The 26,892-nt window shown below is 42.2% G+C and overlaps 1 protein-coding gene across 9 annotated transcripts in view; it reads right to left on the bottom strand.

Moving 5' to 3' along the window:
* Window positions 1-26,892, bottom strand: part of ADGRF1 (adhesion G protein-coupled receptor F1) — a 41,356-nt gene that overhangs the window by 12,929 nt on the left and 1,535 nt on the right. For 5 of the 9 annotated variants that reach the window (XR_006885419.1, XR_006885420.1, XM_046640892.1 and 2 more), the window contains 9 exons: window positions 16,434-16,531; window positions 15,056-15,113; window positions 12,891-13,040; window positions 11,474-11,647; window positions 9,695-9,795; window positions 8,587-8,645; window positions 4,778-4,929; window positions 3,530-3,693; window positions 1,666-1,854 (listed from right to left, as the gene is read on the bottom strand). Coding sequence is in view for 7 of the 9 variants with exons in the window: in XM_046640892.1 (XP_046496848.1) it covers window positions 1,666-1,854; window positions 3,530-3,693; window positions 4,778-4,929; window positions 8,587-8,645; window positions 9,695-9,795; window positions 11,474-11,647; window positions 12,891-13,040; window positions 15,056-15,113; window positions 16,434-16,531 (1,145 nt within the window). In the remaining 2 variants the exon portion in view is untranslated. Of the gene's footprint in view, window positions 1-1,665; window positions 1,855-3,529; window positions 3,694-4,777; window positions 4,930-8,586; window positions 8,646-9,694; window positions 9,796-11,473; window positions 11,648-12,890; window positions 13,041-15,055; window positions 15,114-16,433; window positions 16,532-16,769; window positions 16,913-18,358; window positions 19,373-19,670; window positions 19,686-26,892 lie in introns of those variants that run through there. The other 4 variants (XM_046640896.1, XM_046640895.1, XM_046640898.1 and 1 more) reach the window with 4 other exon arrangements.

Below are 26,892 nucleotides of genomic sequence, written 5' to 3'. Positions count from 1 at the left end.
AGTGACAAAGAATCCTGCAATTTGGGCTGCAACAGTGTGCGTTTGGTTCCTCCTGAGATGGCAGACATGACTGCATTGCTACTCAGGCTGAGGTTCAAAGAGTGAGACATGACTTAACTGCTTTCCCATCTTGTTTGTTTTGCCAGCATCTGGATTTCTAAATTCATGTCACAGACGGTCAAGTTTTAATTCATGTCTGTTTATGACTTTTGTTTAACAGAGAAGAATATAACACAAAAATCCTCTAAAACTGGACCTAGCAACAAGAAAGCATTGAATTGTGGGTTTTATGGGTCAGTCTCAGTTTGAGAGATTCTTTTTTCAAACAACTCCTCGAAAGGTGCTGCTTTCTCCCACAGGACCCTCTCTTGCTTGTGGCTCTGGTTCCCAGGCCTTCCGCCACAGGCATCTGTCACTCTGGCAGAGTCTCACCCTGCTGCTGTGGCTTCTGGCCCACAGTCCCATAGCACACTTCTTCTATGCACCCCCAGGAAGCTCTGCTTTTTTTTTTTTTTAAGGAAGATTAGCCCTGACATCAGCCACCAATCCTCCTCCTTTTGCTAAGTAAGATTAGCCCCGAGCTAACATCCATGCCCATCTTCGTCTACTTTATATGTGGGACGCCTGCCACAGCATGGCTTGATGAGCGGTGTGTAGGTCTGCACCCGGGATCCAAACCGGAGGACCACGTGCCACTGAAGCAGAGCGGCGGAACTTAACCGCTACGGCATCAGGCCAGCCCCTCCTCTGCTTTCTTTTGGTTTGTTCTTTGCCTGCTCTGTTTTTGCCCTTTATTTTATTTTACTTTCAGCCTTTTGCGTTTAAATTTTTGTTTTAGTCTCTTGTAAACAACACATGGTCAGGTTTCTTTTTTTCAAACAAACCTGAGCATCCTTTCTTGGATTCGGGAAGATTAACTTATTCATGTGTAATGCCATCTCTGACATAATGCTTACCTTATGTAGTTAAGTATAATTGTGTGATCATGTAATGTTATACATTCTATAATCCAGTTTTGCAAAATATTTTATTCTTTAAAATATAAAATGCATACATCCAAAATGTTTGGAAGGGATGTATTTAGCAAATATTTATCGAGTACCTCTTAGGTGTCACTTGTCATTCTTCTGGCCACTAAGGTGATACCTAAAATGTAAGCAGTGGCTATTCCAGGGTGACCAGATTACAAACTATTTTTCTTTTTGCTTATTTGCATTTCTTATAGTGACCAAGACTTATTTGTATAATTTTTGAGTTAATTTTTAAATATATATACTAAATGATGAATTTCCCAGTTGAAAAAAGAGTTCTTAAAATATATGTTACTCAAGTCAGAGCTTATGGCCACAGGAAACAACCATTGTAGATTGCAAACAGATGTTAAACAGTTGGCACCTGTGTCATATGGTGCAAAGGCACTAAGCTTCCTCTACGCCAGGTGCTGTCCAGGCAGCCTGCCCAGGGGCAGCTCCCTCTTCCTTTGAACTCACATAATTGATCCCATGAGTTCCCGGTACACCACAGAGGAAGCAGTAAAGCTCACACAAGGACTGTTTGCTGGCTCCTGGGTCTTTCTCAGTCGTGCCCCATCAACTCAGGCTTTTGTCGTTCCTCCTGCGAGATCGAGCATTTAAAGAGAGCCCTCCAAGCACACACAGACCATACCTCCATTGTCGAATTGGACACCCTGAAATGGCGTGCCGTAGACAGGGATGAAACGTTGCCCAGAATCGACACCACCGAAGCCAGATTCCCAGCCGTGGTTGATTGGCTTTGCTGAATGACAACTGAAAGACTTCGCACCACGGATGACACGGCTGCCTCAGTGGCATTGTCTGCGATCACACTGAAATTCTAGAAATAAAGATGGTTACATTCCAAAAATCAATAAAATGCTTATGTTTCATCAAATTTCTTGACCACATATCACTAACATTTGTATGGTGCTGTATAACGTAGGATAATTACATAGCAATGATAACAACAATGGCTGTTATTGAGTGCTTTCTACACTCCAGACACTGTGCTAAATGCTTTACCAGGGATTTGCTGAGTTAATCCTTTCATCACCCCTTGAGGGAGGTGCCATTAGTATTTTTGTTTTTTAATTAAGGAAACTGAAACTTGAAGAGACTTATTAAAAGGTATTTGCATATGAATTATTGTCCTAATTTTACGGTTCCTGATGTTCAGGGAGATTCTGTGACTCTCCAAACAGTCCCCAGCTAGGAAGTGGTAAGGTAGGGTCTACTGGCACTAAATCCTATGCTGTATACACTATACTATGCTGAGAAATCCTTGTCAGATGGGCAGTAGAGGGACACGCGTGGAGATGTGACTACACTTGTCACTGGATTTGGAATTTTAGTTTTTCCTTGAGGCTCCCATCTGCATCCACTACACTGAGCTGTCTTGGAAGGCACCAAAGGGCTATTCCCTTCCATTCAAAACAAGTCAGCCCAGGAGCCCAGATCCCACCGGTTTTTCTTTTCGCTCTTCTCAGCGGACAGTGCAGTTCTCTGCCTGGGGCACCTGAGATCTGCCTGCCCTCACACCCTTGGGTGGACTAGTCCCAGCTGTGGTCCACGTCCAGACTGAGGCAAAGAAGGCAAGAGCGAGGAGGCACCAGGAACCATCTGATCCAATCTCCCTCCTCCGTGTACAGATAAGGAAACTCAGGTCCAGAAAGGGAGAAGTAAACACTCTACAGTCCCTTGATAAACACCATTCTGGGGTTCTTTACTGCAACAGCGGGTCTCTGGCTGGGACAGAAGTTCTGCTCAATATGGGGAGCTATTTGCAGAACAGTATCTGTGATCGGGTCTTGGAGTCCCTCTTTCCCATGACTCAAGTCCTAATTCCTCACCATTTGCTTCCATCTTTCTACCTTGTCTTAAATCCTTGAACCTTCCTAAAAGAGCATCATGTGGAGGTTACAGCACAGGACTGAGAATCAGGTGGCCATGTTTCCAGTTCAACACTATTGCTACCAAAGGGACCATTAGCCCCTTAGTCTTTCATTTCCTGATCCTTGAAAGACGTTGGTAAACCAGATGACCCTTACGGTCCATTGCAATTCTATCATTCTATATGGCTCACCTCTGCCCGACCCACTCCCTGCCCTGAATTCCGACGTGTGTACATCCTCACTCGTACTAAGCCTACAGCTTCTGACCCATGCCTTTCACTTAGATCTTTGATTCCCAGGCTTTCTGGACTTCGGAGGCCAGCTGACTTGCTGTTCTACCATCTATCATAGATGATTCAGCATTGATTCACTCCTCTGCAGCACCCCTCCCCACCAAAACCATCAACTCTGACATTTTCTGACCTTCTCAACTGCCACCTAGACTCTGATACTCATGCCCACACTCCCTGGGTTGATCAGTGTCTGATGTTACCCTCACATTCTGGCACTCAACAATGAAACAAATTGATAAATTTTATCCCCCACCTAACCGTGCTCACTGGGAGATGCCCACTGTGAAACTCAAAACCAGGGCGAGTCTGCAAGGAGGAAATGCTTTACCTTCTTCAGTTCTTCCAGCTGAGAGAGCACACAGGTCTCCCTGAGGACCTGCCACCCAGAGGGCTGGCACCTGGCAGTGACGCTGCCAGTGTAGCCGCTGCTACAGGGAAGAGTGTACTCATCATTCATAGACCCAAATCCAAAGCCAATGCTGTTACACTGGACTGGAAAAGAATGGAAAAAGAGGGAAAATGCCTCTGAATATCCTGGCACTCTATGTAAACTATATAGCAGTGCTTTAGAAATCATAAGTTCAGAGACAAAACCCAGGCAAAATTCAGGAGGAGAAGTTTGTCTCTGATGCCCAGCTTCATTCACATCAGCACATCTTTCTCCTTCCTGATGCCCTCCCCTCCCTAAGGCTGACCCCTCTCCCTCCAGGTGTCTGATCTGTGCCAACAATCTCATTTTCAGTGGACTATCAACTACTATTTGGTGCCAATAAGGTAGAGTAGGATAACCACCAGGAAATATTTTCACTCTTTAAGGGAATGCTAGAAAACCAGACACCCTTCAAGACACTATGGAACAAAGAAGTAATGACATGGTTAAAAGATGGGCAGTTGCCATCAGAGGTGACATATCCTACTTCGTACCCCTTTAAAGGTTTCTCACGCTGTGACCAGCCTCTAGCAACTCTTGCAGCTGGCCCTTAATAACATATTCTACCATGACTGGGACTGAGAGACAGAAACCTTGAATGGAAGATCCGCAGGGCTCTGATTTTTGTTTGTTTACCCCATTGCTGCGTCCCAAGTGCCCAGACACTTGGGACACTTAGTCAGTGTTTGTGGAATAAATGGTGTTGAAAGTGGCACAAATTTTGGTGGGAGAGGTTTAAGAGTGAATGTAAAGAAGTGAAAGAAAAGTAAAAATATCTGATGGGGGGGTGTGTGTGTGGACGACCTCAATGTATGCATTCCTCCCTGGATTCTTCGGACTACGATTTAGGAAGACTCTCAGCCCCAGCGACGTTTCAGCACGTACACACGTGCATTCCCGTCACAGCCTGCACTGAAACCAGTCTTCTGTGACGTTCACAGTGGAGATCAGGTCACCGATTAGCAAGGGTCCAAACTAGTTGGCTGAAAGTGAATCTCACCATGAACAGCTGCCTGTTTCTCCTGAAAGTCAGTCTTAGAATAATTCTGTATCAGAAACTTCTCCGATCTACTTCCTGAAGACACAAACGGGCTACTAATTAAAGGACTCTCTTAACCTAAGCCGAGGATGGAAGTCCAGTATTACCTTTTCCAAAAACTCTGAAAGAGTCGTCTTCTAGTGGAAACAGCTGGTGGAGGCCTGCCTTAGCCTCCTCAGCCACCTGCTCAATGGCTGACAGCAGCTCAGCCGTGCTGCTGGAGCCAACCACCTCATACCCAGCAAGGATGCTTCCATCCCTGTCGTGATTATGTGGAAAGAAAAATGAGATTCATTAATTTAATCACTCAGGGCCTACTCTACGTGTGCATGGCATTAGATCCCTGGGAATAAATCAAACAGGTTTGGTCACTGCCTTCACGGAATATACATTCTAGTGGAGAAGGCAAGGCAAATATGAAACAAGTAACCACTATATATAAGTAATTTCATATATATATATAATTATTATATATAATTACATAATTAAGTATATATCATTATATTTAATAATATATACATATACATTATTATATATACACATTATATTTAATAATGATATGTAATAATATATACATATATAAAATTATTACATGTAATAATAATATATAATTTTATATATATAAATTTTGTAAGTGTTACAACAGACAGGTACAGTAATAAGAATAACAGGTCAAGACGAGGCCTGCTTTAAATAAAGCTGATCAGGAAAGGCTTCTCTGTGCAGTCTTTGAAGCTGAGGCCTGAAAGATGAGAAGAAGAGGCCAGTGAAGCAAAGAACACTGGTGTAGCATGCCAGCACATGTGAAGGTCCTGAGGCAGGAAAACATCTATGAGTTTGACAGATTTAAAGACTAACATGATTAAAGTTCAAAGAGCAAGAGAGAGATAGGCAAGAGATGACATAAGAGAAGCAGCCAGGAGCCAGATCATATAGCGCCTTAGAGTTCGAATTTTACTTTTTATTAAAAGGTTTTAGGGGCCGGCCCTGTGGTCGAGTGGTTAAGTTTGTGTACTCCCCTTCAGTGGCCCAGGGTTTTGCTGGTTCGGACACTGGGCACGGACCTAGCACCGCTCATCAGGCCATGCTGACGCAGCATCCCACATAGCACAACTAGAAGGACCTACAACTAGAATATACAACTATGTACTGGGGAACTTTGGGGAGAAGAAGGAAAAAGAAAAAGATTAGCAATAGATGTTAGCTCAGGGCCAATCTTTAAGAAAAAAAGGTTTTTTTCTTTATTAAAAGTTAATGGCATGATCAGATTTATTTTTTAAGATCATCACTCTGTCTGTGGTGTAGAAAATAGACTGAAGGGAGATAAGGAGGGAAGCAGGAAGACTAGTTAGGAAAGAGGTGGTGGTGGCTTGAATTAGTTGGGTAGCAGTGCCTGTGGGGGGAAGCGGTCAGATCCAGGTTGCATTTGAAGACTGGCCATAGGACACGCTAATGGAGCAGACTTCCAGTGTGGGAGAAAGAACCAGTCAAGAGTGACTGCAAGAAATGGAAAACAAACCAATGTATTCGGACAACATAATCCTACTGGGCAATAGGAAGGAAGGAACCACTGATACTCAGAAAAACAAGGATGCATCTCAAAGACACCATGCTGAGTGAAAGAGGGCAGACACACAAAAAGCTACACACTGGATGACTCCATTTAAATGAAGTTCTGGAACGGGCAAAACTAACCTATGAGCGTAGAAATAAGATCAGCGGTTATTTCTGGTAGGAGGGTGGGGCTGGGTGTGGAGACCGGCTGGAAAGCAGCACAAGAAAACTTTTAGGATAATGGGAATGTTCTGTATTATGGGAGGTGACTTGTAAACATTTGTCAAAGCTAATCAAGCTGTACACCTAAGGTTTGAACACACGTATGTAAATTATACTTCAATAAAATAAATTAAAACAAAAGACGCCTCCAAGGTTTGGGTGTGTGCAACTGGAAGAATAGCATGGCTGCAACCGAGACGGGGAAGACAGTGGGAGAAGGAGGTTAAAGGTCAGGAGAGGTGAGTGGAGGACCCCTGTTTTGGACATGTTATGTTTGACACATATACCAGAAATTCAAGTGGAGATGTTAACAGGCTTTGGATATTTGGGTCCAGAGTTCAGGGGAGAGGCCAAGCTTGAGCAAGAAATTTAGAAATCATCAGCATATAGATGGTGTTTGAAGTCAAGAAAGTGAGATCACATGTTAATTCTGCAATAACTTCATGAGGTAAACACTGTACTATCCCCATTTTATAGATAAGGGAATTGAGTCCTGAAGAGAAGTTGAGTCAGGTAATTATCAATTACTAATTGATGAGTTAGAATCTCTGATGCTTTCAAGTTCAAATTCTTTTTTTTTTTTTTCTTTTTCTCCCCAAAGCCCCCCGGTACACAGCTGTATATTCTTCGTTGTGAGTCCTTCTAGTTGTGGCATGTGGGACACTGCCTCAGCGTGGTTTGATGAGCAGTGCCATGTCCGCGCCCAGGATTCGAACCAATGAAACTCTGGGCCGCCTGCAGCGGAGTGCGAACTTAACCACTCAGCCATGGGGCCAGCCCCTCAAGTTCAAATTCTTAATCACTACATTAAACTACCACTCGCAATAGCTAAATCCAAATAGGCTTTTATGTAGTGATGGTCACAGTGTCTTTGTGTTCATATGGCCCTTCTATATTGTTTACAAAGTAATTTCTTGCCTATTATTTCATTTTACTTAATGAAATTAAATCAAGTTCCACAGGTATTAACAGTCCTGTTTGACAGATAAGTAAATTGAGGCAGAAATTAAAATTTACTTTGAATCACATACGTAAAGAGTAAAGCCTAAACACTTGTGTTTTATAAACTGATGCCTACTTTTACTGTGATTTTGTCTACAAATTATTAGAGACAGCTTCTAAGACATAGATGATGGAATGAAAGTTGAAATATAAATAGAAAACCAGGACCGAGGAAAGAAAAATATGAGTACTGAATATAAAACCATTATGACTGAGTTTCAATTTTGTCTATGAGTTCAATGACAGCAAAGTCAAGGGAAAATATAATCAATTATATAGATCTTGATGTAAGAAAAAAAGAGGCAGTGTTTTTCCTAGCATTGAATTTTAAAGAAAATTATACATTTTATAGGGACGTGAGATGACCTAAAGGATAATGTCCAGGACAATTATTCACAGCAAATGCTGTTGAAATTTTTCTATGGCTGTTCTTTCAATTAACTGTGAAAAAAAATATGTCAAGTTTTCTCACCTCTAAGCCACTTCCTCTATCAAGCTGACTATTAATGCTTGGTAAACAATGCACACAGGGCTAACTAACCCAATCCCTTGGAATTAAAGCATAATAAATAAAGAATAATAAATAAATAAAGCATAATAAATAAATAAAGCATAAACAAAAGGATAATTTATTTGTTGTAAACAATGACTACCAGGTTTTGAACTATGGTGCATACATGATATCTACACAAAAATACAGTATTCTACCCAAAGCTCCCCTTCCGGCTCCCAATTATACATCATACCCGCTCTGTGGTCGTGGAAGGAGAAAATCTATCCCTCTGCGGCCCATAATCCTCATCGCCACCCCACACCCCTTCCCATGCATGCGCATGATGATCTCCTGCCTTCTTTCAAGTTCTGCCGTACTATGTGCGTTTGTAATCCCAGTCTCTGAGCCATAGCTTTGAGAATGTCATTCAATATTTAAGTTCCTAAACTCACTTCAATGAGAATATAGACTTTCTTCTTCAGACTTTTGAAAGGATCACAGACTCTAGTCCAGTTTTAGTAATCCTACTAGAAAGATCAATTCTGCCTTCTTTTCTGTCAAGGTCACTTGAGAACAGCACTAGGCATTCTGCGGGCCTGGTGCACAATTCCGGGGATGCCCTTCTAAGGCCATTGTGTTACTTACCGAAATTGGGTGACTCGAACTGACTCAAAACCTGGAATTCTTTTGTATGCTTCTTTGAGCTTACAAAGAGAACAAAAGGCAATATGTTGGTCTTTGTCCCCACAGAAGAAAGACGTTTGAGCGAAAAATGGATGCAGACAATGAGCAAACCAACAGAGTCACTGAGCAAAGGAAAGAGACACAGCGGGAGGTAGTTGCATGTTGTATGAATACAGTTAAAATGACAGTTGAGAATGTATGCATACACACACACACATATAATTTACTTTTGAGATTGCTAATAAAGAGTGAAGAACCAGCTACTTAGAATGGGGCGTGAATTTGGTGCCAGTTAATACAATAAATTTACCCAAAATCTATTTATTTTCTCCTTCTCAAAAATAAACCATGAATTTCCATATATACTTAAACTGAATCTATCGGCAAAGTATTTGCACGTCTTCAGTTAGAACCACACCTGAACCATCATCTGAGGCAGAAGTACACTGATCTCATCTTTATGTGACTTTACCATGAGTTTAGAATTTTTCTCAGTAACTCTTTAGCTGTCAACAAAAGAGGCTTCCTTTTTTCCTTTTTTTAGTGAGGAAGATTGGTCGTGAGCTAAAATCCTTTGCCAATCTTCCTCTTTTTCATATGTGGGATGTCCTCACAGCATGGCTTGATGAGCGGTGTGTACATCCGCCCCCAGGATCTAAACCCACAAACCCCGGGCCACCAAAGCACAGCATGCGAACTTAACCACTGCACCGTGGGACCAGCCCCAAGAGAGGCTTCTTTATGGAACAAATCCCAGTGAAATTTTCCCAAATGAAAATTGCATTTGATAAATAAAAAACAGAAAATAATCAAGAAGGCTTAGCATAATATTACCCACATAAATGAGCAAAACTGAACACAAGTGGAAAAAAGTCAACTGCTAAACTCTCTTAGAAAAAAATTGTTCAAAATACGTCAGTTGTGCGTAATGCTGTTAACTGCTCTGTAATAACTCTCTGAAAATGAATAATTAAGAATATATATTAAATAAACATGCTAAATTGAAAACATCTGAATTTCCTGGTTAAACAGCCAACAATTTCTTATGTAGTGAGTAGAAACTGCTTACTTGAAGTTCAATTCCAGCGGTATATCTGGAGTGTGTAGCAGAGGATGAATTCAAAAGGTCTTTGGTAAATGTTTCATTAATTTTGAAAGTGCCCCAAACTTCTATGGGAATTAAAAAGAAGTTTATAGATACAAAAGCTACTCGATTGTATTATAGCATAAAATTACAGAAGTACAACTTGGAGCCCATCTATTCAACAGAGGTATTTCAATTGCTTTTTATGATGAATGCTCACCTAAAATAATATAGGAAGTGTACATAAAACCAGAGCTTTCAATTGTGGATTTGGAACATAATGGGAAAGTGCTGGTAATCAAGGCCACCTCGTAAGTAGGTAAACGTGTGATCACTCAGGTGTGGTTAAATAAGGCAGTCACTTAACACTGAAATACATCCCCATCTAGGCATTGAGCTTAAACATTGTCCCCATTAAAAATTTTTTTTAAAAAAATCACTACTTGCTAACTCCAACATACGCCTTGCTTACTCATCGCTGGTGGTTTTTTGTGCTGAGATAGGTGTTTCCCCATCTTTGCACGGACAAATTCTGTTCATCCTTCCTTCAAGACCTAGTCAAATACGCCTCCTCTCAGAGAACTTGCCTGATCCCCAGATGCAAAGAGTCTTGTCTTCCTCTAAATGCCTACAGTACTTTATCCATGCCTCCCTTATAGCCTCTGTACCTACACATCTATTGTGAACATGTCGCATGTATATATGTCCACACTCTACTTTGGGAAGCCCCTTATGAGGGTAATCACTGTGTGATCCATCTTTGCATCCTTGAAGATGGCGCAGACATGGACCGCCTTTCAAAAGGTAGGTTTTCATCAAAATTTCTTGAAGAAATTACATTGTCTTCTTTCTTATACTAGTAAGATACTTATACTAGTCTCCACAACTAGCCTGCTAATTCACAGATAGCAAGAGAAATGCTTCATTGTGTCCTCCCAGAATTTGACTCAGATCTGAGTATAAAAGTGGTGCTTAATCAATACATGTTGCCTTAACCTGAATTTCTGGGATCCCAGGAAAGGGAGCCAGGAATACCCAGGAAAGCTGGGCTACGTCAGGTCCTCTCTCACTCTTTGCTCAGCTCTACCAAAATCCAGAGCCTCCAGATAACTGGTGTAGTCTTTGAGGAAACTTCTTAAAGTCCTTCAAGTCCTGGAACACACGTCATTTGGCTCACCTCTTCATCCACTGAACAAAAACCTGAGTCAACAGTAGTCTCTCAGCTTCCACTGGTTTCCCGAGCTAGGCTTGTAATTTGTTTCATTTTGGTAATGCATTCAGTATGCATATTTGTTGGCAACTTAGAGCATTTCTTTCAATATGGTCACTATGTATTCTCCCTGCTTTCATACCTCTAGACTTCTCTTTTCCGGAAATTGATAATGGCAAAAGAGGTGAAAAGAAGGTAGGAAGAAACATTTCATTTACTCAAGCATTTCCCTTACTTGGGATTTCAGCGAATCTCCCTAAATCTCAACAGAATCATAGAATCACAGAGCTGAGCCAGAGGCTCCTCAAGGCTAAAGTGACACCCAAACATCTACTTGCATTTCTGAATCTTCTCCACCTCTGAGGCTCTCGCTGTATCCAGCCAAGCCTAGCGGGGTGTACCATCGCTGCCCTTCAGTCTCCCTGCAAACACTAGTTCTGCTGAGGGAGGTGAAGAGTAACACATGGGCAAAGAGCTAGAGTCCCCTCTCTATCACATGCTGGGTGGAAGGGCCCCAGCTCAGAGCTCCCCTCCTGGCATCCGTCTGTGCTTACTTGTTCTCTCACAGAAATTGACGCTCTGGGTGAGGTTGTTGAGATGACAGTCACAGCTCTGGTATGATCCAGCCGTGTGAAGATAGCATTTCTGGGGATCAAGGCATGAAGGAGGAAACCAAGTATAGTCATCTTCACAGGCACACCTCAGGAACCCATTCTTGTTGTAACAGTCTGCACAAAAAACAGAACTTCATCTCATGGGGCCTTCTTAATAAATTGACTACTGCCCAGTTCTGATCTATGGCTCTGAGATAGGATCTGACCCAAATATTTCTCACCATAGGCTAGAAGGATGAAACTAAGATGGCAAATTGTTTAAGGTAAAGAAATGCTCAACTCAATGGATTATGAGGTTGGTATCAGAAATCTATCATACACTAAAATCAAATGGCTGGGACTGGCATCCAAAAGAAAAATGTAGATCCAGTAGATATCCCTTAGAATGGCAGAAAGAAGCAGAAGAAGTTACATCACCCTGGGAGTTATTTGAAAAGTTCTAGAGGGGTCTTTGTCCACTATCTTATCGGAGGCTCCCCTCATCCACCTAGCACCACTCCCAGGTAGGCCCTGTAAGCAAGATAGTAAAGGCAGAGTGCCTTTTTTTTTTTTTTTTTTGAGACTCATGATAAAAAATTCCATCTGCGAATCCTGCATGCTCATTCCCTTCAAACTGACCTAAAATTCCCACCAAAAACCATTCCTTTTTAATAGACAAAAAAATGAGGTAAAATCATCAGACATCTTTGTGAAAATAAGCATGACAGTATGCAGTGTATGGCTCTCAAATTTGATCACGCATCAGAATCACCTGGCAAGTCTTATCCCCGAATTGCTGATTCACTATGTCTGCGATGGGGCCCAGAATTTGCATTTCCAGTAAGTTCCCTGATACTGCCACTGCTGTCAATCTGGGTACTACACTTTGAGAAGCATTGCTTTAAACAAATCATTTAACTTCTCTGAATCTTACTGTATGCTCATTAGTGCTATTTGCTAAATATGCCTTGTTTTCCTCCAGGCACATGGTAGGATTGCATATTCTGGGCCCCTGAGGTTGGATGGGGCCATGAAACCAGTCCTGGCTGATTAGTTGTGAGCAGAATTAATGTGTCCCTTCTGTATTAGAGGATTCTACTGCCAATGTGAAACCCTCCAGTGTTCCATCTCTTTTTGTCTCAGAATGGGTGCATTTGAGATAGTGTCTGATTCATCAACCTGGGTCCCCAAGTGACCACGCAAACACAGCTCTTCTGCCAACTGCAATGGACAGAAAGCATGAAGAAGAAATAAAATGTTTATTCTTTTAAGCCACAGAGATTGTGGGGATGATTGTTTCCACAGCATAACCTGACCTAACCTGACTGATACACTCACCTTCCCCAACCTACTCCCAGTCCACAGAGAGCTGACTTACATGTGGTGGCCTTTGCTCTGATAATCGTCATTGGCCCATTTGACCATAATGACGGAGGATTCAAAAGCTTCAGAAAACTCTTCAAATCTCTTTTCTCCTTGGAATCTCGATAGGCCACCTGAAGCAGCAGCTCATACTCCTGGACTGCGCCTAAAAAGAGGGAGATCATCAGAAGCCTCCTTTCTCAGTCTGGGAGGGAAATATGGCCGAGGAAGTGACTGGGAAGCAATCATCAGATTCAACCTGGAGGTCACGAACTGCCACACTGCTTGTTATTGACTTCTGCTCATCCAGACATTGACTAAAAATGAGCATCCAGAGCAAACATGCAGAGTCCCACATGTGCCTGATCCATGTCTATCTACCCTTTCGCTTCTGCCAGGCCAGCTGCCCCCACGCTCTCAGACCCAGCCCAGCATCACCTGCTCACTTTACACCCATCCTCGGGACACATCCAAAGTCAAGTTTCAGGGGTCAAGATTGAAGGGAGAAGGGGTGAGAAAATCCTGGTCACTGTTCCCTCCTCCTCCCCCAGCTCTGGTCTCCTTGAAGTACCTCCAGTATAAACCCCCAGTCTTATACTTTCCTCCCCAAAGAGTCCTTCCTTCACTTGTAAAACTGTTCCATTAAGTATTTGAGTTTGAATATTTATATGAAACGCAAAAGAAAAACAAAACAAACCCTTATGCACATTCATCTCCATCCTATGATTTCTGAGCAGCACTTTTGTTTCCCTAAGGAAAGGCCATTATATGTTTTCGGCTGGGAGAGAAGGTGAGGCCTGTGAGTCTTCTCCCCCACAGAATTCACGTAGGCACAGTCACATGAAACTTAGTATGAAATTCCACGGGGTTTCAAGACCCTCTGAAGCTCCTCTATGGACCCCAGATTAAGAACGTAAGGACCTTACAGAAAAACAGGCAAAAGGTGAACATCCTTTTACGCTGGGTCCCATTTCATTACCATTGGTGGTGAAATTTAGATTTCTCAGGACACCCCCATGCTTTTTGCAGGAACAGAAAAGATGAGGAGCTTCTATGAGACTGTCTCATTTCTTAGGGGCCCTGTGGGGCTAGACAGAGGAGGTTTATAGACAAGCAAAGCAGCTGGACCAATCCCTAGGCTTCTCAGAAGAAAATCAAGAGGGTAACAGGAAGCTGGCCGAGGCTGCCACACGTCCCAGGACATTTACAAGAGACTTCTGTCTGCCATAGCTCCCACCATTTCACAGCACAGAGCCTTAACCGCCTCCTCTTACTCTCCCCAGCTCCTCGCAGGCTGGACCCTCTGCCCCAGGCCTTGGAAGTCACCCCAAGTGGTGGAGCTAAAGGGATGCCCATTCCCACTGTGCAAGCAGGTGAGGAGTGGGGATCAGGGGAAAGGTTAACTGTGGTCACACTGCCAGGGGTTAATGGCACTGGTTCTGGAGCTAGACTGACTGGGTTTCATCATTCCTCCTGCCCCTCAGCTCTGTGATTTTATTTTACTATCTGTAAAATAAAGATGACCATTGTACCTAACTCAGAGGGTCAGTGTAAGGATTGAATTCATCTAATGCATCTCAAATAGTGCCTGGCACGTAGTAACAGCTCAACAATTATCAGCTGTATTTTTGCTGTCAGGGAAAATGTATTCATGGCATTCCAAGTTGAATTATTTCATTTTTCTGAAGAATTATAGCCTTGCATGGTGGTAAGTTCCGTGGCACTATTAGCACATTGCTGTATGGCAGATTTACTGCACTGTAGGAAGACTTCTGTGGACTGACCCAGGAAGCTGACGACCATCTGGGAGTATCACTGTTTCCATGAGGAAATGTATTCGGTGCTTGAAATATCAGACCCACAAATGAAATTTCATAAACAACTCATTCCCAGAATGGAGGCTGTGACCATTAATTACATTGTTAGGATCAAGGTAAGGAGGAAAAGGAAGAATATGGAGCAGCTGCTTGCTAGGTATGGAGCAGGATCCTATGCCTTTGTTATATTATTTAATCCTTACAAAGTTTTACTAGCAAGAATTACTACTATTCTCATTTTACGGTTTTGGGGTGTTTAGTAATGTGCCAAAGATCACACAACCAGTCAGAAGTACTGTTGGGGTTTGAACCCTGGTCTCTTGGCACCAGTGCCCACTGCACCATCTATCTAATGGAATCTCACCTTGAGGCTTTTTCTCATTCACAATGAGTTCTCTTTTTGTTTTGATGCCATCTCTTTTCTGTTAAAAAGAAAGAAAGAATAATTACGGCGAGGCTCGTAATGTTGTACTTCATGAGGTCCTGTTGGATTTCCCAGATAAACTGAAATCGTGTATCTAAAATGAAAGCCAGGGAAGGTGGGGAGGTGGCAAGAGAGGGCCTCACTGAGGCAACTTTTAAGCACAAACCTGAAGAAGGAGGGGAAGTGAAGATCCTTAAAGACAGAACTTTCCAGGCAGAGGGAACAGCATATGCAAAGGCCCTGGGATAAGAATGCACCTCGTACATGAAGATAGAGCAAGGAGGCCAGAGTAGCTAAGTGGAGCAGGTGAGGGGAGAGGGGCAGGAAGTGCGATCAGAGAGTGTCTCTGGGGAGGCCAGCTGTGTAGATCTTTACAGGCTAGACCAAGGGCTTAGCTTTTACCTGAGTGAGACGGGAACCCACTGGAGAGATCTGAACAGAGGAAAGACACGCTCAATTTGCTTTTTGAAAGGCTCCATCCTGCAGCCATGTTGAAAATAGACAAGCACAGAATCAATGAGAACATTCCAGAAGTTATTGAAATAATATGGCTGGGAGGTGATAAAGGTGTGGATTAAGGTAGTAGCTTTGGAGGTGGTGAAATGTGTTTGAATTCCAGATATATTTGAAAGATAAATCCAAAAAAAGGAAGAGCCAATGGTTTAGATATGGATTATGAGAAGAGTCAAGCATGAAAATATGTTTTCTGCCTAAGCAGCTGGAGAGGTGGTGATATCGCTTGCTAAGGCAGGAAAAGAGGAGCAAGTTGGGTGAGAAGAAATCAAGAGTTTAATTTTAGATATATTAAGTTGAAGCGTCTATTGGGCACCCATTTGGAGATCCAAGTAGGTAGCAGCAATGTGAGTGTGGAGCTCAGGGGAGAGGTCTGAGGTGGAGACATAAATTTGGGAGTCATTGGCGTGTAGGGAACTTTAAAACCACGATCCTAGATGAAAGCATCAAGAAAGTGAGTTTAGATAGGGAAGAGAGGGTCCAAGGATTGCTAATTCCAACCTAAGTGATTTTTCTCCTTCAAAGATGCCATAGGAGAGAATGTGTTGAACTAGAAGAGATCTCCAAGATGTTTAGTCCAAGATCCTTGTTCTGCAATTAGGTCATCTAAGCTCCAAGAGATGAAATGACTCATCCAAGGCCACCAAGCTAATATTGGTAATCTTGAGACAACAACCCAGGACTTCTGATCCTGAGTTGGTTAAATTATGTAGTTTCAGTTGCTTAAAGAGTGATGGATTCTAAAAGTGCCAGAGGGAGAGAGGAGAGGTGGTAGAGAGGAAAAATGGGACGGACATCAACTCACCTCCAGGAAGCCACCACGGCTCTTGGCGATTGCGAAGATAGAGACGAGCCAGAACACTCGAACTCTCATGTTCAGCAGGTCCCTCTCCTTTTCCTGGACTGAACACAAACAGCTGGGTTCACAGTCTGTGACTGGACAAACGGTGTACCACACAAGGCTGAGCACAAAAACAAGTCCCTCAAGCCAAAATTTAAAAACGCACCCGGTGGTAGGGCTGACTGAGCTGATCAGAAGCCCTGAGTGTGGATTGTTTTTCCACTTCCTGTACACAGCCTGAGGCACCATAACCCCTGCTCCCACTGTAGAAGCAGTAAATTTCCCTCTTTGCAAACTTACTAGAAAATGTCTGAAGAGCTGTCTTCTAGGTGATCAAATTTAACTAAACACAGGCTATTTGAAAATTATGACTTGCTCAACTTTGAAACAAGGTACATTTAACATCCAGCCTTCTGTGCTTCCCTGAGGTTTCCTTTTTATCTCTGTAAAAACAAGCATTAAGATAACCAAGGACCTTTAGAACCATTAATGTAAGCGTAGAATCTGAGTGTTTAGGCATAAAAATAATAATGAATCAATCTGGCAAATCTCCTTCTTTATAGCTGATGCAATTAACAACAATTGTCCTCCAGTTTATGGTGATCTCAGAATAATTTAGACAAAACTCAGCACATTGGGATGGTCACAAAAGTAGTCATTCATACCCAGGTTATTTGTGTCAATGAAACAAATCATGATAAGTTAGAACTGTTCTCTTCAAAAAGTAGTTACTAGGCACATGTGGCAATCTAGATTTTTTTTTTTTTTTTTTTTTGCTAAAGAAGATTTGCCCTGCCAATCTTCCCCCTTTTTTGTGTGGTGAGCCACTGCCACAGCATGGCCACTGACAGATGCGTGGTCTAGGTCTGCTCCTAGGAACTGAACCTGGGCCACTGAAGCAGAACACACTGAACTTAACCACTAGGCTGCCAGGTCTAGCCTATGGCAATCTAGATTTTAATTTTAATTACAATAAAATGAAATTAAAAATTCAATTTCTCAGTCACACTAGCCACATTCTAAGTGCTCAATAGCCATATGTGGCTAGGGGCTACTACATTAGGCAGCACAGACACAGGACATCTTGGCCAAAAGTTTTATTAGGCACGGAATATTATTCAGCCTTAAAAAAGAAGGAAATCTTGTCACAGGCCACAACATGGATGAACCTTGAGGACGTTATGTCAAGCAAAATAAGCCAATCATAAAAAGACAAATACTGTATGATTCCACTTATATGAGGTATCTAAAGAAGTCAGACATAGAAATAGAAAGTAGAAAGGTAGTTGCCGGGGGCTTGAAGGAGGGGAAAATGGAGAGCTGTTATTCAAAGGCTATGAGTTTCAGTTTTTCCAGATGAAAAAGTTCCAGAAATCTGTTGCACAATGATGTGAATGTACTTAACACTACTGAGCCACTACATTTAAAAATGGTTAAGATGGGACATTTTATATTGTGTGGGATTTTTTTTACTACAACTAAAAAAAAAAGTTTTATTGGACAGCAGTGACAGAACATGAAGGAAAATTTCCCTGCGGCCTCCCAACGTTTCTTTCACATCTCCATGGGAAAAGACGAAGAGCTAGGATTCCCAAACTCAACGGCCCACCAGTGGGCTTAGTGACTTGATTGACAGCAGAAAAGAGGCAGAGCTGGGCTCCCTCCCGGCCCCCCCTCCTTCCGAGGGGTGCTTCAGCTTCATGCCAACCCTGCCATGGCCCACAGCGCTGCCCCACACTGTACTCTCTGATCTACGAGAAAAGCGGAAAGGCATTAGAGACAGGGAGTGACGACCACAGACACGGCCTGTGTGCCAGCAGAGGCCCTTTCTAGGGCTTTCCAGGGAAGCATGAAAAATAGGCAATGGAACATATCAACTTTTGATTTACCTTCTCCCTTTCGGTGAAGGTCCTCTCGTCCCCCACTTCCTGCTTCCAAGACTCCTCCTGAATCTGTGGCTTTAACTCTCTTTGGGCAGCAGCCTGTGCTCCAGATCATTCTTCCAGATCTTGTTTCCTAAAACTTCCCTGCTCTGAGTCCTATTTCCTCTGCTCTATGCTCTTTGCTTTCCAAAAGTGATGGATATTTGTCTTTAGAGTGGTGTATTTCAAACATTTTTGACCCATAGAAAGAAATATATTTTATGACCTGATATATATGCGTATACACACACACACACACACACACACACACACATAATAAAATGTATGAGTGTATGTGTGTGCATACATAGAGTGAGAGTAAACAACTGAACAGTTGTGTGAGACGGAACTAATTCTTTCACTGAGACGTGCCCTTGGATATTTTCTATTCATTTTGCTTCATTTCATTTTTATTGGTAAATCGTCACAACCCACAAAATTGATTTCCCCATACTTCCTGGAGGGCAGCCACATTGCAGCGAGAACTTGGGCTCTTTCCAGCCCCTTTCCCACTGTTTCTCCACTTCCAAGGAAGACTCTTTTCTGAGAACTCCTGGGTACTGTTCAGGCTGTGGTCTGCAGTGGGGGGAGCTTTCAAAGAGCGTAAGAGTCTCGGTGCATGTGGGTGTGATCTCTCATCTCTTGAGCCAGGGCCTGCTTCCAAATGGGAGGCCTGGCCCTCATATGGCTCTTTCTCTCAATCTCTGTCTCTCTCTCTCAAAAATCTTCTTTCTTCCACGTGGAGTCCAGGCCTGAGGCTGCAAACCCAGCTCAAGAAGGCCCGGGTGACAGCTCTGGGCGTCGTGAGGAAACTGTCTCTCACACTCTGGGCCTCTTTATTCCTTCTTCCTCCTACTCTGGAGGGTGGATTCTTGGCCGTCTCCTGGGACTTGCTAGAAGAGGTAAGCTGAAACTTGTAGTCAGGGTTTCAGACCAGTGATCCCCAGGCACTGTTGTGTAGACCAATCATGAATAGCTGGACTACAAAAAAAGAGGAGGAGGAGGAGGAGGAGGAAAGAAAACACGTAGGAGGAGCTCATGAGAAGACACAGATGACCCCGTCCTGCCCTAAACCTACTAAATCTCGCACCAGCTGGCTCAGCCACGTGCATTATTAAGGCTACCCGAGTGGTGTTGACCTTCAGGTAGCTTTGAGAGTTGTGATTCTAGACTGGTTCTTTTCTGTTGCTGTGAGCACGGTAGAGTGGATTTCGACTCCTAGCAACCCTGTGTGCAGCAGAGGGGAGCCCTGCCCGATCTTTTTGTGCCATCCTCTCACCTTCCAGTGCTGTATCTGACAAAGCTCCAATGCTATTCACACAGTTTTCATCGCCAGTTTCTTCGGAAGTAGGCGGCCAAGTCCTTCTTCCTAGTCCGTCTTAGTCTGGAAGCTCCACTGAAACCTGTCCGCCATGGGTGAGCCTGATGGTATTTGAAATTCCAGTGGCACAGCTTCAGCGTCATAGCAACGTGCAGCCACAACAGTATGGCAACCGATAGAGGATGGTGTGGTTCCCTGACTGGGAAACAAACCCTGGGCCCCAGCACACGAATCTTAACCTCTAGTTCCAGGATAGGAAAAAAATAGTTTAACACCTAACTTAATCCTGCGACTGGAATTCTTCTTTGGGATTTGGGACTCAGGCTTCAACTACTCAAAAGTTTTTCTTTGCTTCTTTGATGCATGCAGCTCTTTTTGAGATAGGGTTGGAAAATTGATTTTCTGATAAGTAACAAATAAATAATTTTTTATTGGAAGTATGCCCCACACAATACTTGGGACACTATTCATCGTCCAAAATTATTTGTTGTTGTTCTGAAATTCACATTTAACTGGACATCCTGTATTTAACAACTAGTCAAAGGTGGGAAAACAGTCTATGAAGGTACACAGGTCAAAACAGGCTGTGTGACCGACTGCCCAGGGTTCAGGTCCCAGCTCTGACATCTGTCAACTGGATGCTCTTTGACATTTTCTTGGACTTTCTTTACCTCAGTTTACTAATCCATAAGATGGGGGAAATAGTATCTAATTCAGAGGCTCTCAGGAGAATTGAATGAGTTATTGCATATGTTGTCCTCAGAAAAATACCTGGTGGGTAGTAATCCTCAATTCTTGTTAGCTATTAATATGAGCATTTTAATCTCATCACCAGTTTATATAGTTACTTGCTGGACTGTGCCAGAATTTGACTTCAATTCTGAGTCAGATTAACTTATCAAATAAAAAGTGCTCCTGGGTTGATGGCTGCCACTGTAGAACTGAGGGATCCCAGCCTCAAGGTAATAGAAACACGTTTTTATAGGAACCGAGCTACCTGACTCAAAGGCACGTCCTCGGTAGTGAGGATGTTAAGACATACTGGGGATGGAGGGGCGCGTCTGATAACTCACTGTACTTTGCCTTTACTAATGCAAACCTGATAGTATTTTCAGCACCTCCCTTTCAAACTGGAAGAGTCCAATTATTAAAAACATTCTCAAGCCCACCCTGACGGCCTAGTGGTTAAAGTTTGGTGCACTCTGCTTCAGTGGTCCAGGTTCCAGTCCTGGGCGTGGAACCACATCACGCATTTGTCAGTAGCGAGGCTGTGGCGGTGGCTCACATAGAAGAACTAGAAGCACCTACAACTAGAATATACAACTATGTACTGGGGATCTGGGGAGGGGAAAAAGAAAAAGAGGAAGACTGGTAACAAATGTTGGCTCAGGGCAAATCTTTCCCAGCAAAAAAAAAAAAAATCAAGCCAAGTGATAAATGCAGTTCTGGCCTAAGTCCGTGTGTCCTTGCCATAGAGGAGGAGCTATTGTTGTCATTAGAGTATGCATGCTTACATCACACCTCGCTCTGTGGCAGCTGGGGGCTGGCCAGCAATGCCTGACCCGCAGCTGTGTTGGCACTGGCATCTGTGGGAAGGCTTCGCTGTGGGAGGACCTCCCTCACTTCCTTGAATTCATTCAAGTGAATTCACTCCTGATAACCCTTGTCCTTCAATTTGCAAAGAACAATCATCAGAACTACGCCTCTGGAGACTGTTGTCCATTGTCTCCCAATTCTTCCAGTTCTGTATTTATGACTCGAAATATCATTTATGTCAACAGCTGTCTCCTTACCAACAGTAGTGCTTGTTTGGAATGGCTCACACGTACACTTTCCAGCATTTTTAGCAGTAATCTAATCTCAGGCGCAGTTGAACACTGGGGTTACTCTCCTGGCATCGATCTTTGTGTTTCTTCCTCTACAAATAGAAGAATTCCCAGTAGAGCTGTCTTCCCTCTCTTTGTCTCGGACTCAGATGTACACGTATGAGTCACATACACACACACACACAAATGGAAAGAGTAGCTCTCCAGCTAGGATCTGAAAGAAATCATGACTCAAATAGAACTGATTGGTTTATAAGCAGAGGACCTATAAAATCTTGTTTTCATTTTACATCTTATTTTATAAGTTTTTGGCAACATTTTCATTGGGCTCTGTATTTGTATAGAAACCTGTGGGCCATCTGCCTTTGAGCATGATTTCTTTGTGCTCCTATAAGTAGGCAGATAGAGAAGACAGATGGAAAGATAGGTGGGGGACAGAAAAGATAACCAATCTCATATCTGGAAAATTGTTTGGAGTTTTGATAAATTTCATGGGCTAGACAAACATCTTCTGGAAGCACTATAATTTAAAGTTATTTAAAATCTCAATGAGAGTCTGCATAAACATGTGTGCACAGTAAAATTTTAAACACATATTTCATATTTTAGCATGTTTTTAGTATGTTTATGTTGTATAAAGCTAGCGGAAAGAGACCTAGCTGAATTAGACCCTGATCCCAGGTTTGTCCCTTATCTGTTAGAACTTATGAAAGTTAAAGAAAAACCTCACTGGACTCGCTTTCCTCCTAGACAAAATAAGCGATAAAATAAGGTGAGCTCAGATCCATTCACATTCAGATTCTATTAGTATATGGCCATCTTTCAGTTCCTGTTTATAGATTATTTATTTAATTGTTCTTTTCATTAATGTCTGTCAGTCATTAAGTCTAAGCCTGGAAAGATTAAAAATTTTTCCTGGGCTTTATTCCTGTTTTCTTTTCAAACTGGTTATTATAGTTCTTGAGCATCTTTTGAGATGGGCTGAGGACCTACGAAGAATTAAGTCCTTGGGTTGAGAATAGAGGTATGGTTTTTAAGGATTCTAGAATTATAAGGCTAGAAGAGACAAAAGGAATTACTGAGCTCAGTCACCCTTTCTCTGGGACACTTTAATTTCTTCCCCAACTGCACACTGAGGGCTTCTGATCTCCCAGGCACTGTGCCCGGCACCGGCTGTTCAGAGCACAGTCACGCAGGGTGTTCACGCATTGTGGCTCCATCCATTAAGAGAAATTCCAAAAGCAGTGATCCAGGCCCACTTTTGAAAACAACTGCTGGGTTGCTGGAGTCTCTTTGCTCCAGGGTCCCTATGTAAGTCCTCCAATGTTTCAAGGAAAGGCTCTCCTTGAAGAGTCCAGTTTGTGACCCTACCTCCTCATCTGATCCTTTTTGATCCAACAATTGAGATACTCTTTTTGCAAGTCTGTGTGTCCTTTGCCACCCATTGGAACTTCAGCTCCAGAGCATTTCTCCTATTACTGGTGCTGTCAGTCTAGCCCAGCTGTGTGTTCCCTCCTAAGAGTATTCTGGGTTTTTTAATCAGTTTAGTCTGCGCTTTATATCTTAGAAAGACACAGAGTGATGTGTTGTTCTTAGCTCAATGCCCGATACTTCTTCAGGTGTCCTAGTAGAGTTAAATTCCCACAGATGACAAGTCCAGCTACATTCCATCGTAAAAAGTTCGATTGCCAACTTCACAGGCAATCGGTTGGCTCCATTCACAGGTTGGCTCTATTCCAACTCTTTGTAACTAAGGGCTTTCTCCTGTCACTCATGGTTCGGTGAAGCAGGAGTTACCACCGAGCCCTTAAAGGATGATTAATGGCATTCCAGAGAAGGTGCCAAGCTCTTTCTTCCAGCCAAGCCTTCAGCTTAGCAGTGGAGACCCAGCTTTCCCGGACTTTCCCAGGTCAGGCTTAAAGTGGGTAGAGCTCAGAGAATGTCAACTTCCTCTTGGATTGTTCACTTGAAAAAGTACCTTAACAGCACTCAAGAGAGGTGACAGTTACATAAAAATAAGAGATAAGAATAATTCTTTCTAATTTACAACTTTCGTATGTATTTATTCGATTATTTTGGCAATCTTGTAGATTAAGTGGGAATTATTTCCATTTCGTATTTTCAGAAAATGAGAAGGGTAAACCTAAATTCTAAATAAAAACAATTTATCAACTATTTTTCTAAATTTCTTTCCCAAAAGAATCTAATATTTCTCTGGACTCTGGGCCAGCTCATTTGTTGCTTGGGGCATGATTTTAATGAAGTCGTGATTGTTAATTGGGTCTCCACCTGAGTTCCTTAAAAATAAATGCTCATTGTTGAGGAAAAAGAAGAACATATGTTTCAAAGCTATCCTCCTAACAAACGTGAGTGTCATCGGTGTCTAAGGATACTCAATTGTCTAAGGATGAAAAGAACTCATCAGGCCTACTCGAAAGAGGCTACAGACGAGCCTCTGTGGGGTCTTCAGGTGTGAGTGGTCGGGTTAGAGACATTACAAACTCTTCTTGGATGGACTATTTTTAAATAAAACAAATATCTGACTTCTCATTCTAATGCTTCTCCTGATAAACCTTAATGGTTTCAAATCTACCAAAAACACTCACTCTTTAAGCTTCCCTATGCATAGTAACAATATTTTCATCATAAGTTCCTAAAGAGTAAAGGCAAATTTTTAAATCTTATTCCCAAAATGATCCTCCTAGAAACAGAATCAGTTGCCTGGCATTCCACCTATCCTGCAAATATCACGTCAATCCATACTCAAAAACCTTCCAGTCTCCACACTATTCAGATGAAGAGTGAACTTATTATCATGGCAAACTCATTATTTGGACTCCCACAATCTGCCTTCAACGTTCCTTCTATTAAGCTTCCTCTCGTGTATCCTTAATTCCAAGTGAGCCAGGATCTTTCTGGGTTAGAGTGAAGGTTTGCAAATTTTGAGTTTTGATATGCATGGCCAAACTGCCCTTCTAGTTTGTACCTGTTTACACTCACTGGTAAGGTGTAGAAATGTCTGTTACATCACACTGTCCCCAACATCTTTTTAATGTTTGCCAAACTGATAGGAGAAATTTTAACTACTTGTTTTAGTTTTCGTGTCTTTGATTATTAGTAAGATTAGGCATTTTTTCGATGTTAGTTGGCCATTTGTATTTTTTTCTGGCTTGACTATTTGAGTCATTGTTGTAAGTTTTTCTATAGGAATGTTCATATTTTTTAAGAACTGCTTCTTAGGAGCTCTTTATATAGCAGATATTAGCTCTTGTCTGTCACTTGTGTTATAAATAATTGCTTATCAATTGTCTTTTGTCTTTTAACTTTTTGTGTTGTCTTGTTCTGCACAGAAGTTCAAAATGTAAATGAAATTGTACTTGTTAATTTTCTCCCTTATAGATTTTAAACTTGAGGTCATGCTAAGAGTTTTTTTCTATAAAAAAATGATAAAATATTCTTCTATATTTTCTTCTAACACTTCTTTAGGTTTTTTCAAAATCCATCTAAATCTTCAATCCCTCTGGAGTTATTTTAGGTTTTGGTGTGAAATAGGGATTTACTTTCACTTTCCTCCAAATGAATAACCAGTTATCCAAACTACATCTCTTGGCTGAATGATTCTTTGTCAATACCACCCTGATAATTCTTTATCAATTTTAAAGGCCACCTTGTCATATAATAAAATTCTGACTTAAATATATTTTAATTCTACTGCTATCTGTCTTTTGTTTTACTAGTTACTTGCTTAATTGGTATCTTGGTCAACAAAACATAAGAAAGTGTTATATGCCCAAGAAATATATCGTTAACTTTCTTATCAGAAATAATTAGCCTGGTTCCCTAGAGATTAAGCATAGGAAAGTATTCAAACAAAATTAGGCCAAAGTAGAAACACAAGTATGAAAGGTTTTCATGGAAAATATAATCTGCTTCATATAAAGTCTCTTTACTCAAAACTTTGCGGGTGTGACTCCGTTCCACTGTGACATGCTGTCCTAACACCACAAATTTATAGTAAATGCCAGCTTGTCCCTAGCAATGAAGAAACTCTCTGATCAGATTTTTTTTTAACTTTACCTTACGAGAAAGAAGCCAATGATAAGAAAATTATCTTAAAGGCTTTCTTTAAAGTCTTTATTTTAAAAGACTTTATTTAAAACAAAACAGAAAAACTAGAGTTTCCAAGATCTGTGCGACTCTGGAGATTACAAACTGATGTTTGCACTGAGGACACAGAGACGCCGTGAAGACCTGATAACCATCATCAACAAGATTTAACTCTATTTTGAACAGTTTTAGGACTACATACTTCGTTGCTGTTCACCTCTTTGTATTTGGCTTATTCAACTGACTGCCCACGGGGAATTTACCATAACTCTATGAAACGCCAGGGCACTTTCACACTTAATAATTCTCAGGGATTTTCATTCTCAACATGCCAGAGCCCAGATTTCCATCTGCCATTCAGCAGGAGCCTCTATGAGATGACCTGTGGCTTGGAGGGGACGGGGTGTGGGAAGAGGGCCTCCCCTCTGCTATGGTTTCACACGCTGCAGGTGTGGAATTCAGCAAGGCTGGAAGCAGCTGTGCATGTGAGAGAGGACATCTCAGGCCATGATGCTATAGACCCTTGCACTATGCCTCCAGGTTTCTAGATCATTTTCACAGCTATTAAGACCACATATCTACCCCATGCAGAACTGTGGAGACCTTGACATCCTGTGAGTACTTCTCTCCTCAGACACAATCTAGGAGAATCCATGGTGTGTTTGGGAATGTGGTTTCCCATTCTCTGTAGCTGTGGGTATCCCCTGCCGAAGAACTTTAGAAAGAGAACAAGGCAGGAGATTGTGAAAGTTGCAAATACACATGTTTAGATTGGGTGGGACGTGGGCTTCAGTGACATTTGTCCTGGGGGTACCCTCCTCCACTTTCTGAGTCTTTTACCCTTGTGGCACGCGTCCCTACCACTGCTAATGCCCTCAATCCCAGTACCCTCTTGCTTCTTCCAGTTTACACTTGTTCCCAACCAAAGTGCTAAAATCAGTCACTAATACCCTGGTTTGAATGAATGTGTTCATTTATTTTCCTATGAGGATGTTTGCATTCTTCTAATGGCAGAATGAATGACATCAGAGAGCACATGGGTGCGAAAGTATGGTGCTCCCCTTCCCTCTCAGCACAAGCGATAAACTCTGTAAGGCGGACCCTGTCTTGTTTTTAAAAAAATTAAAGAAATTTACTGTCTTTTTAGAGAAGCAAGACATGCATACCTATGAGGCATGTCAGCAAGAATTCATGTCAATTTGTGGTTGTGCACAAAACAGGAATGCTTGCAAGTCAAGCCGCTAAGA

This window comes from Equus quagga, chromosome 15 (assembly GCF_021613505.1).
Source record: "Equus quagga isolate Etosha38 chromosome 15, UCLA_HA_Equagga_1.0, whole genome shotgun sequence".
In the NCBI taxonomy this organism is placed as follows: domain Eukaryota; kingdom Metazoa; phylum Chordata; class Mammalia; order Perissodactyla; family Equidae; genus Equus; species Equus quagga.
Note: the sequence above shows the minus strand (reverse complement) of the source record. Positions and strands in the feature narration are given on the sequence as shown.